Source organism: Delphinapterus leucas, chromosome 6 (genome assembly GCF_059928025.1).
Source record: "Delphinapterus leucas isolate spDelLeu-1000000601 "Yukka" chromosome 6, BTC_Dleu_Yukka2, whole genome shotgun sequence".
Classification (NCBI taxonomy): Eukaryota; Metazoa; Chordata; class Mammalia; order Artiodactyla; family Monodontidae; genus Delphinapterus; species Delphinapterus leucas.
Genome location: NC_143134.1, coordinates 94,495,155 through 94,513,879, shown reverse-complemented (window position 1 = coordinate 94,513,879; position 18,725 = coordinate 94,495,155). Strand labels below are relative to the sequence as shown.

General features: G+C 40.0%; 1 protein-coding gene across 3 annotated transcripts; it reads right to left on the bottom strand.

Annotated features, from left to right (window-relative positions):
* Positions 1-6,529: 6,529 nt before the first annotated feature.
* On the bottom strand, positions 6,530-18,649 carry ZNF189 (zinc finger protein 189). 3 transcript variants are annotated; one of them, XM_022600236.2, is made up of 3 exons: positions 18,248-18,649; positions 17,432-17,558; positions 6,530-9,803 (listed from the first exon to the last, which is right to left on the bottom strand). In XM_022600236.2, exons 1-3 carry the CDS (start codon positions 18,278-18,280, stop codon positions 8,083-8,085), a joined length of 1,881 nt encoding a protein of 626 aa, XP_022455944.1. In that variant the 5' UTR covers positions 18,281-18,649; the 3' UTR covers positions 6,530-8,082. The 3 variants fall into 3 exon arrangements, with proteins under 3 accessions (XP_022455944.1, XP_022455945.1, XP_022455946.1); XM_022600237.2 differs by having other exon boundaries at positions 17,432-17,516; positions 18,248-18,648; XM_022600238.2 differs by having other exon boundaries at positions 17,432-17,513; positions 18,248-18,648.
* Positions 18,650-18,725: the final 76 nt, after the last annotated feature.

The following is an 18,725-nucleotide window of genomic DNA, read 5'->3' as shown; positions in this document are numbered from 1 at the left end:
TGGAATGCTACCAATTCTCTAAGCCTATTTTCTAGAGAGGATGAATTGAGACAGGAGTAATGGCAAAGCTCGACACAGTCAGCTACAGCTCTTTTTTCATTACTCATATATGGTTTTCTAGCTGTAACATACTCTGTCCTAAGGCTCCTGAAATAGTCTAACACTCAGTACTGGGTGTCAGTATATGTAGACATATATAAAATCAGTCGGCAAGTATTGATTTAGCACTACTGTATGCTTGGTGCTGTAAAGATACTACATGGTCCTTGTATGCTTACCACTGTGATGAGGAAGGCAAGGATACAGTTAAGAAACAAAATCGTATACAGTAATGTGCTAAATTACAGTGGCATAGGCAAGGTGCCGAAATCAAAGGAGGTGGGATGAATTGCAGACAGTTTATTGCTAGTTATATGATCTTGGGATCTTGAGTCTCAGTTTTCCCATCTATAAAATAGCGTTGCTGTTAGGTTAGCAATATTTTATGCAAAGTGCCAGATATATAAGTCATGAATAAATATATTTTTCTCTGTCAGTTGGCTCTTGAAGAATGGCACAGGCATTTGAGTGGAAGTGAAGATGAAAACTGTGTCCTGACTAGAGCTCAGATTGTGTATTTTGGGGAAATTATGGGAAATTAGGTTAAAATGGTGAGGCCAAGTGGAGTGGCACAGTAGAGTGCGAGGGTAGATAGGACAGGGATTTTATGAAAAGTTTTGCCTTGAAGTAATGAGAAATAGGGACCTGTGAATAATTTTGAGCAGGGAATAACATAATAGAGGGTATTGCTGAAAATTAGTTTTTAGAATGTAGAAGATTGGGAGGAAACTGGAAGCCAGCTAAGTGTGCGTCATAACAATTCAACATAGGGCCTAGCCTCTTGGTGGTGGAAGCCAGTGAGTGGTTGTGACATCTTTAGATTGGGGAGAACAACACCCCCAAACTTTCCTTGCGTAGCATAGCTATTTAGCATTCTAATAAGTCTCTGTTATACTGGAACTTGAGAGGCAAGCACTGAGACAAATGAAAATTCAAAATTCTTTTACATCTAATTCTCAAAAAGAGGCTTACATACATGCATAGACTCAGCCCTTTGAGTATGCTGGCACAGTGAAATATAGAGCATATTCTAACCATAGCACTAATTCTTCCAGCAGTTCACAACAACCAGGGTTAAGCTGTAGCCCGAGGTCTCACGTGTCAGAGAATTCTACCCTTCTCTCTTACGATATCCAAGGTCAAGGCATCTTTATGCAGCCACTTCCAACTTTTCCTTGTCCTGCCCTGGTTTTACCCTGGGGGAATTTACAGGCCAAAGAAGTCAGAGTGCAGTTCTTGGATCCAGGGACACAATGACTGTCAGTGTGATATAGAGGTTTATCTTAGTCATTGGACTGACATCAGAAGTATGTTCTTGAGAACATGGCTCCTGGACTGGAAATAGCACAGGCAAAGATATGAACTATGTTTTATTTGTACAAAATGTATCTAAACTATGTGTCTTGGAAAGCTGGGTGATTTTTTTACACCCAGTCTTTATGCTATGGAATACATATGACTTGCTATTTACTCCCCAGTGAAGAGAATAAAGGACTGCTGAATGCCACTATGCAACTAATAATACCTATACTATTAACATAGTACCTGGCAGATATTTTAAAAAATACATGTTAATTGGACTCGTACCATTTGTGCAGTAAAGTAAATGTATCTGGCCTTTTTCTGTTTGTCCATGCGTCAAGGTTATAGAGATGGCCTTAATTAAAAAGAAACCCGCAGACTTCCCTGGTGGCACAGTGGTTAACAATCCGCCTGCCAGTGCAGGGGACACAGTTTCAATCCCTGGTCCCGGAAGATTCCACATGCCGCAGAGCAACTAAGCCTGTGAGCCACAACTACTGAAGCCCATGTGCCTAGAGCCCGTGCTCCGCAACAAGAGAAGCCACTGCAGTGAGAAGCCCGCGCACCACAACGAAGAGTAGCCCCCACTCGCCGCAACTAGAGAAAGCCCACGCGCAGCAACAGACACAACACAGCCAAAAACAAAAAACAAAAAAACGGAAAAAACCAGTCAGCTCATCCCTACCATACCCAAGGCCACAAAACATTTTTGAAGGAGGTGGAGAAGGAAGGATAACCAATACAAATTAGGAACAGTAACTTCAAAAAATGATTGGAATATCTGAACTAGAGTTTTTTTTAAGTTGAAATGTACTCTGCAAGAAAATATTCTCAACTGGGTATGCTGTGTATGCCCCTAGATTTGCTGATGACATCCTCCTTTAGGAAGACAGATGAAAGTGAAAGGCCTCACTCATCAAAATTACAGAGAAATGGAGTATTACAGTAATTTCTTTTTTTTGCCACCAAAGACTCCTTTCACTTGTTCATTTTATTTATATATTTACTTTGGCCGTGCTGTGTGGCTTGCAGGATCTTAGTTCCCCAACCAGGGATTGAACCCAGTCCCACAGCAGTAAAAGCACCGAGTCCTAACCACTGGACCACCAGGGAATTCCCTCACCTCATTTTATTTATTTTTCTTTTTTTGGAGTATAACTGCTTTACAGTGCTGTGTTAGTTTCTGCCATACAATGAAGTGAATCAGCTATATGTATACCTATATCCCCTCCCTCTTGGACCTTCCTCCCACCCCCCACTCCACATCCCACCCATCTAGGTCGTCACAGAGCACCACGCTGAGCTTCCTGTGCTTTATAGCGTGTTTCCACTAGCTATTTATTTTACGCATGGTAGTGCAGATAGGTCAGTCCTAATCTCCCATTTCATCCCACCCCTCCCTTTCCCCCCGTGTCCACATGTCCGTTCTCTATGTCTACATCTCTATTCCTGCCCTGCAAATAGGTCCATCTGTACAATTTTTCTAGATTCCACATTAATGTGTTAATATATGATGTTTGTTTTTCTCCTTCTGGCTTACTTCACTCTGTATGACAGACTCTAGGCCCATCCATATCTCTACAAATGACCCAGTTTCATTCCTTTTTATGGTTGAGTAATGTTACATTGTATATATGTACATCTTCTTTAGCCATTCATCTGTTGTTGGACATTTAGGTTGTTTCCATGTCCTGGCTATTATAAATAGTGCTGCAGTGAACATTGGGGTACATGTGTCCTTTTGAATTATGGTTTTCTCAGGGTATATGCCCAGTAGTGGGATTGCTGGGTCATATGGTAGTTCTATTTTTAGCTTTTTAAGGAACCTCCATACTGTTCTCCACAGTGGCTGTTTCAATTTACATTCCCACCAGCAGTGCAAGAGGGTTCCCTTTTCTCCACACCCTCTCCACCTGCTCATTTTTAACTGTTACCTACTGTGATGGCTAATTTTATGTTTCAACTCTACTAGACTAAGGGATGTTGGTGAAACATTGTCTTTGGGTGTGTCTGTTGAGGGTGTTTCTGAAAGAGATTTGTATTTAAGTCCTTAGACTGAGTAAAGAAGATTGCCCTCAACCATGCTGATTTGATTATCCAATTTGTTGAGGGCCTGAATCAAAAATGAATGAGGTCAAATTTGTTCTCTGCCCAAGTGGGGTATGCATCTTCTGTCCTTGGACATCAACGCTCCTGGTTCTTAAGCTCCTTTGGACTCAGATTGAATTACATCATTGGCTTTCAGTTTTCCAGCTTATGAACAGCATACCATGGGACTTCTTGTACTCCATAATCACATGAGCCAATTCTTATTATCTATCTATCTGTCTATCCATCCATCCATCCTATTGGTTTATTGGTTCTGCTTCTCTGGAGAACCCCAAAAGATATACTAATTAATATTTTTTTGCTTCATCTACTTTAACCCTAATTTTCTTTCAAAATTGTTCCATGTGTTAATTCACATAAGGAATTTGAGTAATGCCATTAAAAGTTCAGTCTTTTACTTTAGTGGGGCCCTAAACAAAACCCCACAAGCCCGCCTCAAGTTTTTGTTTGGTTCTCTCTTCCATTGTCCCTAATTGCTACTCCAAATTTTACTATTGACAAGGCTCCCAACTCTACCCCTCATGGTGGCCACCCCTCTCCTTCTCTGACTCTCAAAACATGAATTTGACTATTTTTTGGAAATGGGTCATCTCAAGTGTATTCTATTTCTTCCCCTTCCCCCAGACACTAAATCTGTCCTCTTTCCTTTTCTCCCAAATGGGAGGAAGAAAGCCTCCATAGTAAATCCTTCCATTAATGCTAAAATTCATTTTTGCTTATCTAATAACTCAATTTCCATTTGCTCTCCTTTATCTTCAACTTCTCCCTCAACTGGCTATCTATTCAGAATGGAAAAATACTTTTTTTCTTTAATCTTGATCTATATCCCTCCTCATATTCACAATCTACTTTTTATTCCCTTTTACAGACCAGTAAAATTAAGTAAGACGAATAATCAAAAAAGGATTGCCATTTTTTTTTAACTAAAGACATACATTCAACAGGCCAAAATTACTATTATTTCACGAAAGGACTTTTTTATTTTAAAAGGGGGGCATTATTTCAGAAAAAGATTAAGTTCTTCAATCAACTTAGCTTTTTTTTTTTTTTTTTTTTTTTTTTTTTGCGGTACGCGGGCCTAGGCTCCAGACGCGCAGGCTCAGCCGCCATGGCTCAGGGGCCTAGCCGCTCCGCGGCATGTGGGATCTTCCCAGACCGGGGCATGAACCCACGTCCCCTGCATTGGCAGGTGGATTCCCAACCACTGCGACACCAGGGAAGCCCTCAATTTAGCTTTTTTACAAAGCTACTCTATTGTCCTTGTTTTTACCATTTGAATGTAGAATAGTAAACTTTTCACCATGAATTGATAGTATTTGAGAATTGATGATCTACACTCTTCAGACACCATTTAAGCCCCTGAAAACTGGCCCTTCCCAATTTCAGAAGCTGTTCTTATAGTACTCATTAATGACTTTCTAATAATCCATCTAAAGGACACTCTTCAACCTTTCTTTGATGCCTCTGCAGCACTCTTCTAGGTCACTTTCCTAGTTATCACTATGTACTGGGTTTTTGATACTTCTGGCTGTTCCTGTCTCCTTTGAATCTTGCCCATCCACTAAACAAGAGTGGGCCTCAGGATTCCATCCCTGGATTTCTTTTCTTGCTTTATTCTTTCCTTAAATCTTACTTAATTCAGTTCTGTGTCTAAACATGTGAATTCCTAAATCAATTTCTAACCTAGATCTTCCCTGTGCACCATGTCCACATCTCCAATTATCTTCAGACGTGTCTGTCTCACAGATAAGCCAAACATTACACGCTCAAAAACTTTAGTAATTAATTCCTTACTCCATACCAGGTGCCACCCAAACCCACCTTGAATCTTTACTCTTTTTCACCTTCCTCATCCAATTAGCAATCAGGTTTTACTCTGTATTTCTCAAGTTCATCTCCTTTCATTCCCACTGCCTTAAAGACACCACAATCTCTCAGTAGTACTACTCTAAGAGACTCTTGAAGTTAACACGGAAACCACAGGCCCTTGAATGCTTACTTTGTGCAACTTCCTGAGGATAAGACCCCCAGATCTTAAAAAGGTCAAGAGCCAATTTTTTCCCTCCTATTCACTTCCACATTGTCTCCTGAGTTAAAGTGGAGGCACCACAAGATGTGTGTTGTGTAGTATTTGGAAAGGTACACAAGGGAAGAATCTGGGGTACCAGTAATATTTAAGCTGGGTAGCAGTTATATAGAGGTTTAGTTGTGAAAATCCACTGAGCTATATTCTTAAAATGCGTCCTTTTCTTATACACACCATACTTACCTACAAGGAAAACATTACCACAGGATTTCAGGAGAAATCAAGTCCTATCTCTTTAGCACTATAACTCTTGTTTATGGGCACCTTACCTCCTACCACATTCCCATCACCAAGCAATCAGTTCACTCTGTAGCTACCAGATCCTCTCACAACTTCATCTTCAGACAGTATTCATCTTTCCTGGTACTTGTCTTTTAGCCTCATCTTAGGCATTATTTCCTCTTGAAAGATATAACTTTCTCCTTCCCTCATCTTCTGGCACTTCATATCCCTCTCTAAAGTCCTCTGCGCATTTCTATCAGCATTTCTATCACATTTCTAACAGCAGTGTATACTGCAGTGTACTTGCTTTAAAAAAAAAAAATCACCTTTTTTGGCTATGATTTTTACAGCCAATGAATTGTATACATAAGCAAGAACTGTTTCGCCGTTACTGGAGTTTGGAGCTGTCACTCCAGATTCACATTCAAGGATGTTAAAAATTACATACTTTTAGGAATATCTCAAATGACCATGGCCCCAAATTACAGTGAGGTCAACAGCCAGAACTTCTGCTCAGCAAGACAGTCATACGATACAGTGCAATTTCAGCAAAAAGCAGAGAAATGTTTTCGTGTGCATGCAGTGAAAACATACACTTTGTGTTAGGTTTTTCAAAACACAGGATTCCATCTCTGGATTTCTAAGAACCTCATTATTAGTTGTGACTCTGGGCTGGGGAACCACTGGTGCAGAACAAGTAAAACAGGGAGATTTAGGGCAGGAGGATAATTTTATTGAAAAATTAAGTGCATTATCAGCTACCTTTTGTACTATTCACTGAGTTACAAACTCTGTTTTAAAAAGTTAACTGTATGGTAACTATGAGTACTTAATTTGAATAAGGAAGTGTACAGAGAGGTGTATTTCTACACATACCATAACACCCACATTTACGTGTGCATGCACACACACATACGCACATACTCAGAGATGGGAAGATGAAAGTTTGGAGGTGATGTTTAGAATGTCTAGGTTATAGTTGAAAGTGAGGTCTTTTGCTTAAACTATTAGGAAATTAGAATTACCGAGTCCTGGTGATTTGGAATTATATACTCAGGAACTAAAGAACCTGGATTTAACCTTAATTGAACTATCCCAGAAAAGGTAACAAGTCAGAGGTAGAACAAGTGAGAGCAGTTTCCTTTAAATCCTTGATTCTAACTTTTAAATGCTGTAATATATTTGACAGGATAGATTTTACACTAGAGTAACAAATAACTCTTACACAAAGCAAAAAACAAAACAGGTTTAATGATTAGAAGAGCTGAATAGGTTTATAATAACCATTAACTAAGGAAGCCCTAGAACCAGAAATAAGGATTTTAAAATTGCATGCAAAGTCTAGTTACCATAAAAATCAAAGCAATACCAAAATATCTCAGCTTCCTAGCATAGATTCCAGGTCTTTTTATTTCCAACTCTTGGTAATCAAAATATTTACACTTTCACATGCTACTGGTAATGGAGGAATAAGATTTAATTTGTCTAGGACTACAAATATCTTTCACAGATTGGAGGGCACAAAAAGAACAGTGTCTTCCTCCACCTTTTTGGGCCCATCTTGGGAAAAAAGAAAAGGCACTCCCAAAGGCTCCTTGGTAACACCTTTGCTAGGTTTGTTAATTACATAATCTGTACATTCACTTTATATGTAAAATTAATGGTCCACTCATTTCACAGATCTGGGAACCACATGGCATTGGAACTGCCTTTAACCCACATGCCAAACAACTGGATTAGACAATGACAAAAGCTTTGGATGCCAGTTTTTTAAAAAATGGGGGGTTTGTTTCCTTGAAAACTTAAGCATATGCTTAATCATTGGACTTGGCATGCATAGCCAAACACGTCATGGAACTGAAAGAACCACCATATATTATGGTGCCAGAGGACTCTGAGCAATTATACTAGTTTTCTAACATCAGCTGCTTCCAACTCCCTTATGCCAATGTAACTTTGTTCTTCTCCCTTTATTAATTATAACTAAGTGCTCTGAACCTGGGTTTAACCTCTCTGCTGAAAGATTTGTAAAAGAAAGATGCTTAAATTACTGAGTCCTTCTCTATGATCGTCAAAACAAAGAGTAATGGAAATCTTCAACTGCCTGTGGGCAGCTGCCTATTATTCACAGAACCTTTAGAAACCATTTGCCTGAGGCCAAAGAGAACCTGCTTTATCTAAATCTTGACTCACATTGAGCCATACTGAAACTGCACTTGGGTAGCTGGTCTCAAGTCAAACCAAGCTTAAGTATTTCTCTATGTTTACTGCATCCATGTAGTGTGCAATTTTTGATGCTGAATAAGAGATATATGGCAATTGAAGGCTTCCCCACAAGCATCACATTCGTGGGTTTCTTGAATTTTCACCTCTGCATGGATCTTCTGATGGTTGACAAGGCTGCGCTGTTGACTGAAACTTTTGTCGCACTTCTCACACTTATAAGGTTTTTCTCCTGTATGTATTCTCTGATGCTGAATAAGGCCTGAGTTCCGGCTAAAGGCCTTCCCACATTCATCACATTTATGGGGTTTATTACCTGTGTGAACACCCTGATGTCGAATAAGATTACAGAGTTGACTAAAACTTTTGCCACACTGTCTGCACAGATAGGGTCTCTCACCAGTGTGGATTCTCTGGTGTTCAATAAGAAATGAGCTCCGACTGAAGCTTTTCCCACATACAGTACATAGGTAGGGCTTTTCACCAGTGTGGATTCTTTGATGTTGTACAAGATGAGCACTGACACTAAAAGTTTTCCCACATTCATCACATTTATAAGATTTTTCCTTAGGGTAGACTTCCTGCTGTATAATAAGATTGCAATTTGGATCAAAACTTTCCTTGGTTTCATTGTATGAATAAGTCTTCTCTCTGGTGTGGATTCTCTGATGCTGAATAAGACCTGAGCTTCTACTAAAGGCTTTTCCACATTCCTCACATTTATGGGGTTTGTCCCCTGTGTGAATTCTCTGATGACGAGTAAGGTTGCAAAGTTGACTGAAGCTTTTCCCACACTCTTTGCACTGATAAGGTCTTTCACCTGTATGGATCCTCTGATGTTCAATAAGGAATGAGCTCCGACTGAAGCTTTTTCCACATTCAATACAAAGAAAAGGCTTCTCACCAGTGTGGATTTTTTGGTGTTGTATAAGGTATGTACTTAATCTAAAGGCTTTCCCACATTCACCACATTTATGGGGTCTTTCCCCAGTGTGAATTCTCTGATGTTCAACAAGTAATGAATTTCGACTAAAGCTTTTCTTACATTTGGTACAGTGATAGGGTTTCTCACCAGTGTGAGTTCTCTGATGTTCAATTAGGTGTGATTTCCAACTGAAGGCTTTCCCACAGTCACTACATTTATGGGGTTTCTCACCTGTGTGAATCCTTTGATGTTTAACAAGGCTTCTTCTCTGGCTGAAGCTCTGTTTACATTGGTTACACTGATAGGGTCTCTCTCCAGTGTGGATTCTCTGATGTCTAATAAGGGTTGAGCTCACACTAAAGGTTTTTCCACAGTAATTACACTCATAGGGCCTTTCCCCAGTGTGGATTCTCTGATGTTCAATAACAAATGAACTGCGACTGAAACTTTTCCCACATTCATTACATTGAAAAGGTTTTTCTCCCGTATGGACCCTTTGATGTTGAATGAAATGAGCCTTGCGGACAAAACCCTTTCCACATTCTTCACATTTATGACATTTCTCTTCTGAATTTGGTCTCTTACGGATAATGCTAGTGTTTCCTCTGAACATTCTTTGTTCCTGGGTCAAAGATTCCCTTGGTATTTCCCATAAGAAGATTCCTCTCTGTTTATCTAACCTACCAACAAGTTCAAAGGTTTCTCTACCCATAGGATCCTGGTCAATTTCACTTTTGATTCTTGTAACTATTACACCCTGTGGTTCCACTTCTTCCTCAATTTCCTCAATTTCTTGTTTCACAGTTGGCTCCTCATCCTTATCTCTGTTCAAAACATCTGGAATGATAAATGGAAAATAGAAACATCAGCCTAGCTCTTGCCAGCAAGGAGAAACTGTCAGAAAAATAAGATAATTAAGATATGATCTACTATGTGCATAAAATGTAGTTTACTACATCACAGCATCCTTGTGATGGTTACATTAGTTCATATACATAAAGCATTTAGAACTACCTGGCAAACAGTACAAGCTATATAAATATTTAGTATTAGTTATCTGATAAAATGAAATGTTTTTCTTGGAGAAAGGGTATGAAAAGAGTGTTTACGAGGCACAAAATGCATCAGCAGGAGAAAGGAGGAAGGGCTGATAAATCAACAGCGAATTATGCAAGGTAAGATGGGCAAACAAAGAAGTAAAACAAGTAGTGTCAGGATAAACTAGCCTATTAAGGAAGAAAGGATAACATGGGAAGAAAACAGTCGGTTCAGGAAAATTTAGGATGAGGTAGCATTATGGGAATGTGAATAAACCAAATAACTGACAGAAAAGAACACATAAAATGATGCTGAGAAGGATAAAAGACAAAAACCAGGGGAAACAACAATTCACTCATTAATAAGAATTTATTTATTGTGATCAAAAGCATTCCAGGCATTGTATAATGAGTTAGGATTTAGAGATAAGGCAAGAAGCCCCCTACCAAATGGAATGGGTGACAAGTACAAATGGGGAAAGAATATAATATGGTAAAGAAAATATTAAGTAAAATAGCTCCTACATCAAGAGACAAATGGCTTTTAAAAAACTGGGTTGAAGTGACATGGACTCTATGATATAGAAAAACAGGAAAAAAAAACAAAAGGAACATGGTTAGAGCTAATGGAAGAAACTAAGAAAAAGAACAGTCTGTGGTAGCTTATGACTTCACCTACCACAAATACTACATTCTTCAAGTATACATAATTCTCATGGCTTTAAAGATATAAGACACAAGTTGGAACCATCTATTTCCAACTGAGAGTCTGCATGACATCTGAGAAATGATAATCTTGCATGCGTTGGAAGAAGGATAACATAATGGTCTATGATATGACAGAGCAGCATAGAGGACACTTAAGTCTGCCTCTGACTTCTTTCCTGATTTTCTGTCTCTTGCTGCCTGTTGGATAACTCCATGAGAAGATTGTATCACCACCAAATTTATATTTGGCCCTAAACAATTTCCCTTTTTAGACTTCCTCTTTTCTTTCAATTTTCTAGTCTTCTAACTGTGGAGTCATCTTTGAAGTTTCTTTTCACTTACTTCAGTCATTATTTTATTCCAAAAAAACTTCTTCTTATTTCCCTAAGAAACTTTATTTCTGCCTAAGTCTACTTACAGTGCTCTCTCTCAAATTCACTTTCAGTACACTGTGTTTTCTTTCACTCAATGAAAAAGTATGAGAGAACTCCCTCACCATTCTACCTCCTACCTATAAAATTACCTTCAGTGGTACATGAAGATATATCCCATTCTTATCCAAAGCTAATTCATCTACTCTCTCTTGATCCCACTTGCCTCTGGGCACTTGTTCAGTTATTACCATTTCTTCCTCTTTCTTCAATCTGTATTCTCCATTGACACCTTCCTACCAACATACAAATATATCCAACTTTATCCTGAAACCTGAAATCCTTTTCTAGGTGAAATGCAAGATTTGAAAAAAATCTTAACACTGTACCTGTCCGTTTCCTATGTTTTCAATGACCAACCTCTTCCCATTCAATCTATTCTACAACCTACTATAAAATCTGATTTGTTTCCAGAATCTAGAGAAACTTCTCATTAAATCACCAATGACTTTCAAATACAATAGGCATTTTTAGTCCTTATTTTACTCAGCAGCATCTGATACTGTGGACTATTCCTGTTTCTTGACACTGTTTTTGTTCCTGTGCTATTATATTCTAGGTCCCTCCCTACTTCTTTTCTTTGCCCTTTTCTAATACATTTCCCTCATGTATTTTTCTTCCTTTGTCAACTGTTTAAGGTTATTGTTACCCATGTTTACATCCTTATCTTGCTCTATATACACACCCTCTGAATACTGCCACTTAAATGTCTCAAAAAGAGCTCACAATTAACATGACCATCATCATTTGCTGTCATGTCTGTCCCCACCTCTAATCATCTTCCCTTGAGAGGCATCACCATCCATCACACTAAAGTCCCAAAGCAGGAAATCATCCTAGATTTCTCCCTTTTTCTTACCATTAATCAATCACCAAATCAATGATTCTACTCTTTAGCATTTGCCTTCTCTCTCTGTTTTCCTTGGATTATTGCAAAAGCCATCTAATAATCCTTGGCTCTTGTCTTTAGGCTGTATCTATTTCACTGAATCCAGAGAGATCTTCATAAAATGGAATTCTAATCATGTCACCACCTATAGATTCACTAGCGCTCCATTATCTCTAAAATCAAATCAAATCCCTTTACACAATGATGCTCAGCACTTCATGAGGTCTCTTAAGCTTTAATTCACCCTCCTACCCAAGCTCTCACACTTCAAGTGGGCAAATTGCTCGTGCTTTAGTCTTTTATGCCATTTCTTGGCATATCTCATTTATGAAATGTCCACCAACATTGTTTACTTGGGAAACTCTTGGTTTCTCTTTAAAATTCAATGCAAAGCAACCATAAGGCCTTCACTTAGTCCAATAGATGATTTAAGCGCTCTGTTTTTGATCACCAGCCCTTGTCCATGACTGCATTATAGTATTATTACACTGTACTTTTAACTTTCTCTTTTCATTGGATTGTAAGTTCCTTTTGAGAAGGTAAAGTTTCTTCATAATGCTTACCCAGTGGATATTGTTCCAGGGTTTTACTCAAAGGAATAACACAAAATTACATTATTCACAGATGATATGAATGCCTACCCAAAATTCCTAAAAGAATTAAATGAAATATAATAGTGATAACAGGACTGACATATAAAACAAATACTGGTTCTTACCACCAAGAATAACCAGTTAGTAAATATTATAGAAAAATAAAATATGCTTTTCATGATAATAAAACCCATAAAACCTAGGAATGTATCTACAAGAAATGCAAGATTCATAAAAATAATCCATACAATTTTTCTAAAGGACATAGACAATTAAATAGAGTCAACCAAATTGCTAAAGAGAGTCAACATTATAAGGATCTTATTTCTTCCCAAACCAACCAACAAACCTAACTGTATTCCAACAAAAATCCCACGAGCCAGTTAAAAAACCCCAAGTAATCTAAATTTCAACCAGAAGAATGCAGAAAACTAGTTAAGTACAGTTGACCCTTGAACAACATGAGGGTTAGGGGCACTGACCCTCCACACTGTTGAAAATCCATATATAACTTTACAGTTGGCCCTCCATATCCATGGTTCTGTACCCGCAGATTCAACCAACCACAGACAGTGTAGTACTGTACTACGTATTTAGTGAAAAAAAATAATGTATAAGAGAACTCAAGCATTTCAAATCCGCGTTGTTCAAAGGTCAACTGTATACCCTGAAAGAGAATATGAGTGACTTAATCTTACCAGACATGAAATATAATGTATTGCTGAAGTAAATACAACAGAGAGGCACAAGCATGAAAACAAATAGGTCAAACAGAAAGACAGGTAAAATAAGTGAGTCTAGGCTTCCACACATGGCAGCTTAGAAATGACTAGCCATTAGACCTGGGCTTGGTAGCTATAACCACCTTCTGAGGTATCTGCCGTGCTTGTATGTTCCCATCCTCTGGTCATAGCTAATTTTTCTAGAGTACACAGTTGCCTCTCAGTTTTCTAGGTAAAAGAATGAGAGAATGGGGAAGGACTTGCATTCCTAGGCCTAGCACAGTGCTTTATAATTATTTATCGAATGAATGAGTAGGTGAACAAATAATTGGAAAGAGCCTATAATTAAAGGAGGAAAACAGTGAATTTAAGGTCTTACAGGTACAGCAATTCCCAATTCTGTCAAGGTCCAATCTGGCTCAAGTTGTCTGGAGATAAGTCATTAAAACCAAAGAAGTCTATTTCAGCTGAAAGAATTGAAAGATCAAGAACTAAGAGATCAAACTGTCAGCTGTATCATCAATATAGTTCCTAAAGTTTTTAAAGAAAAATAGAAAGGATAGGTATGACTGAAGAGGCAAAATTACAAAGCTAGATGAGTTGTGTTAAGTAGAGCAACAGGATGAAGTGGAGGAAAACACTATAGTGGAATAGTTTTTAATAACTGTAATTTCTCATCAAGGCAGCGCTCATCAAGGGGATGGATATAGAGTTTACAGAGGAGGACGAACAGGTTGTGAGGGGAGAAATAATAACTGATGAAAAGCTGTATTTCAGCTACAATAAAGAAGACAGCCTAAAAGTAGGAGATCACAGATGGGCTCACTGCCATTTTACAGTACTAGGCACAGGCAAGGCTGGGCATTTGCCTGGTATTATCAACCAGGGCACCATACGGGTGGAAAAAGCTGTCAGTGACTCAGAGATACCATAGCTAAATGGAAAAAAATACCTAGCCTGACATGGCTGGAGACTGAAGTGGTATCCTGGAAAACAGATGAGGCTAGAAAGCTAGGCAGGGGCTGTATAACGAGGTGCTAGTATGCAGGACAAAAAATTAAGATTTTTATCCTTTAAGCTGTCAGAAATCACCAAAAGTTATAAGCAGTTAATAACACAAAGTCACTTTGGTGGCAGTAAAGAGAACATATTAGAATAAAGGGAGACTGGAAGCACAGGGCTAGTTTACAGGCTAATGCAATAATTCTATCAAAAGATATTGAGTCTTAAATTATATTCACTCAGTCACCCAAATATTTAAGAAGCATATAATACATGCCTGGCTCTGTGCTAAGTGCTGGAGAAATCAAATGAAAAAAAATACAGTTACTGTCCTCTTGAAGATCAGTCTGTTTAGAGAAATAACATAATGATTATAGTACACTGAAATAAATTCAACAATGGAAGCGTATACAAGATACCACAGAGAAAGGAGTACTTAATTCTGAAGAGGAGGCCCTTGAGATCTTAGTGGATTATCTGAGTTATTTATGTGGTCTTCAAAAGGAGATGACTAAGAAGTTGGAGTTCAACAGAGAAGATAATGACAATGATGATGAAGATAACAGTTGACATTTATATTGTACTTACTACATGCTGGTCAGTGTCCTAAATGCTTTACATATATTAACTGAGTTAATGCTCATAATAATCCTAAGAGGTAAGTGCTATTATTATTTACATTTTATATTAAAAAAAAAACAGGCACAGAAAGGTTAAGTCACAAGGCTAGTAAGTGGTGGAATCAGGATTTTTTACTTGGACAGTTAGGCTCCATACTGCCTCTCTTAAGTAGAGATTAAGATTTGGGACATACCATCACATAGCAGTAGCTGATGACCTGAGTGTAAATAAGGTCTGCCAAAGAAGGTATACAGTCTGAGAGGAAGTCTGAGAATGCAAGGCCATAGAAGGAAGCAATAAAAAGTTTCAAATATCTATAGAGAATTAAATACAGTCCAAAAAGAGTCTACTGCATTTGATAATTGGATTATTACACACCAATGTTAAACAACTGAGCAAGGTGTAGAGGCACAAAAAGGGGATTAGAGATAATGGGAGGTAAAGAAGTAGAAAACACACCTTAACTACTCTTACAAAAATCTGGCTGTGAAGCAAACAAGTAGTAGGTTACAGGGAGCTGCAAGAGAGACTGTGGCTCAAAGGAGAGTTCTAGAGCCACGAACATATCTATCATCAGAATAAAGGTACCAGGGGAGAAAGAATAGAGACTGAAACTATAAGAAAAAAAAAGACTGATCAATTCTTGGAGAATGTGAGAAGACAGGCAACCTTAAGTGTGCAATGAGGGGCAGAAAACTTGAGAGTTCATGTGTAGTGGCCACTGTCTTCTCTGTGAAACAGAAGGTGAGGTCCACCACTGAGTGATGGACCCAAGGAAAACTCTCTAAGTTTCTGGAATAGTCACTAAAAGGAACAGGGGCATGAGCAAATCAATGATAAAAAATTTGCTGAAATGTAAAAACCCAGTGGAGACTAGAAGAAAGAAAAGCCATGTATGTATACAGGGCACCAATCCGTTTGGATAAAAAATTTCTCTTGCTGTGTTTAGCAACTCAGGTAGGAGAAAAGAAAAGGCAGATTTTATAATCAGTACAGGATTTGAAGTTTGCAGAATGGGTAGAACATAATGACAAGGTGGCAAGAGAGCATGCTGGTGATCATTTTATATATAGGTCCATGGATTAGATAAGGAGGTGAAGTCAGGAGGCAGTCGAGAGCCTGGGGGAAAAAAGAAGTCAAGGAACAGGAAAGATTAAGAATAAATAGGTTTGGACTTCCCTGGTGGCACAGTGGTTAAGACTCCGCCTGCCAATGCAGGGGACACGGGTTCGATCCCTGATCCAGGAAGATCCCACATGCCACGGAGCAACTAAGCCCATGTGCCACAACTGCTGAGCCTGTGATCTAGAGCCCACGAGCCACAACTACTGAACCCGTGTGCAACAACGACTGAAGCCCACACGCCTAGAGCCCGTGCTCCGCAACAAGAGAAGCCACCGCAATGAGAAGCCCACGCACTGCAACAGAGGAGTCCCTGCTCACCGCAACTAGAGAAAGCCCACCCACAGCAACGAAGACCCAATGCAAACAAAAATAAATAAATAAATAAATTTATTAAAGAAAAAAAAAAGAATAGGTTTGGTAGTAAAAGTAGACAGGTAAGAATTTACAGTAAGCTCCACGTGGGCAGAGATCATGTCTGTTTTGGTAACCCCTGTTTACTTATAGTCGATAAACATCTACTGCCTGAATAAAAATAAGATATTGGTCAAAGTATAAGATATTGGGGTTTAAGATTTGCCTGTAATGACAAAATTGAGGGTAGGATCATTGATGTGAGGTGCTGAATAAAAATGGAAAGCAGGGTCCCTGAAGACAATATGGTCAAGATACAGTGAGGCTGAAGTAATGACAGCATGATCGATGGTATGGGTTAGCAAAGAGAAGATTCTGAAATGTGACAAAATCTATGTGAGGAACCAAAAAAAGCTGACAGATGATAGTGAAAAGGAATTGAGAGGGTAGGGCAAGACAGCTGAGACCTCAAAAGAGAGAAACTGTGTTTGAAGGTGGAAAACGAATGCTTTGGGAACAGCACTGAAAAGTTAGGAGAACAATTATTTTTCCCTTTCAGCCTTGAGACAAAGGATGAGAGGAAGGAAGAGGATGTAGGAGAATAAGCAGCCCCTGCCAGAGAAGTGGTGTCCTTGGGAAAGTGCCAGGTTTCAGTTAAGGCCAGGAGGGGTAGGGAACATTATGTGAAGAGGAACAGGGGCTCCAGAAGGCAGAGTGAAAAGGGGTGGGAGGAAAGCAGTGGGAGGATGAGCCAGGAGGGAAAGTACAGAGCAATATGGGAATGAGATTACGAAGATAGGAAGCCAGAAAAGCTTGTATTTTGGTCATTGCAAGAACGGTAGGGATGAGAGTCATGGAAACAATTCATGGCTGAAAGGTTTGAATCAGAACTTTGGAACAAATCAGTTTGGTACGGTGCTAGTTCAAGTGTTCTGATTTCTTATAGTTTCTTAGATATTTTCATCAGAGAAACGGCAGATTCTTACCCAGTGAGACCAGGTTTCCATAATTCTCCATCATGACATCTTTATACAGGCTTCTCTGAGCTGGATCCAGATAATCCCACTCCTCCTGGGTAAAAAACACAGCCACATCCTCAAATGTCAGCAACCCCTGAAACAGTATGATTTCTGTAGTCAGTTCTTGTCTCAAGGACAATTCTACCACTGAAAGTAGCAGAAACAATCACTTGTCAGGGCCCGGTAGGCTAGGAGGAACATGATACTAAGAGTTCCAAATGGGGCCCAATTCTGGGAACCGACAGAATTCAGACAAGCACATCAAATTAGAGGATAACTGAGCTGGATCTTTGTCCTCTGTAGTGAGGAACCTAAGGATAAGGCTTTCTGATTTACTCATTATGCCCTAATATTTGAATTTTAGTAAGCTGCCCCAAGGCCTTCCCAACTTTCCTGCACCTTATTGCCCCACTCGATTCTCTACAAGCACTGCCTTGAGACCCGTTTCAATTCAGATTTCTCCAAGCGTCTACTTTGGGTCCAGGCATCTCGACAGGTGTAGAAGACACAGGGGAGGATCAGAAAAGATACCTCACCTGGAAACACTCGTAAATGAAAACGATAGTTTGGAGCATTACCAATTTTCTTTAGCTGATTTATCAAGTCACTTTTGAAAAACGGAGCCAGTGGTCAGTTTGATCGCGAACGGCGCCCCAGTGTATCAGGGGGTACTTCATTGCACCGCGCTGGCCCTCAAGACCGCGACCCGAGAGGTGGGGGGGCGGTGGCGCGGCCTAGCTCGGGAACGGCGAGAGAACGGGGATACCCGGAGGGGCGACTTACCTTTGGCTCTGGCGGGGGGCTAGGCGAGGCCATCTCTCGGACAGAAAATCAGGGCAGGAATCCGGGGTGGCCGCACGAAAAGGAGCCTCCGGCAAGGCCTACCCGGCCGCTGAAGATTAGGCCCGAAGAAGGCGAGGCCTCCAGGCTGGATCTGGCCAGGTCCTGCCTCGGACCCCAAGCGGTCACGACCCCAGCAGCATGTCAGATGCGCTACTTGGCCGCCCCCACCCCGAAACCCCTCCCCTGCCTGGCTGCGCCGCTTTCAGGCCTCGCTAGAGCCTCCTCCCGGTTGCCAGTTCCTGCTGCTTTCAGCCAAAGAACGCTATGCTCGCCCGCCCCCGGACCAGAAGGCGTCACCCGGAACGTTCCCGGGGCGCCCCTCAACTACAACTCCCGTCATGCTACGAGAGAGCTCCTGGGTCCAGCCTCCCCCGGCAATGGCTACCGAACTACACTTCCCGGAGTGCAAAGGGTGAGG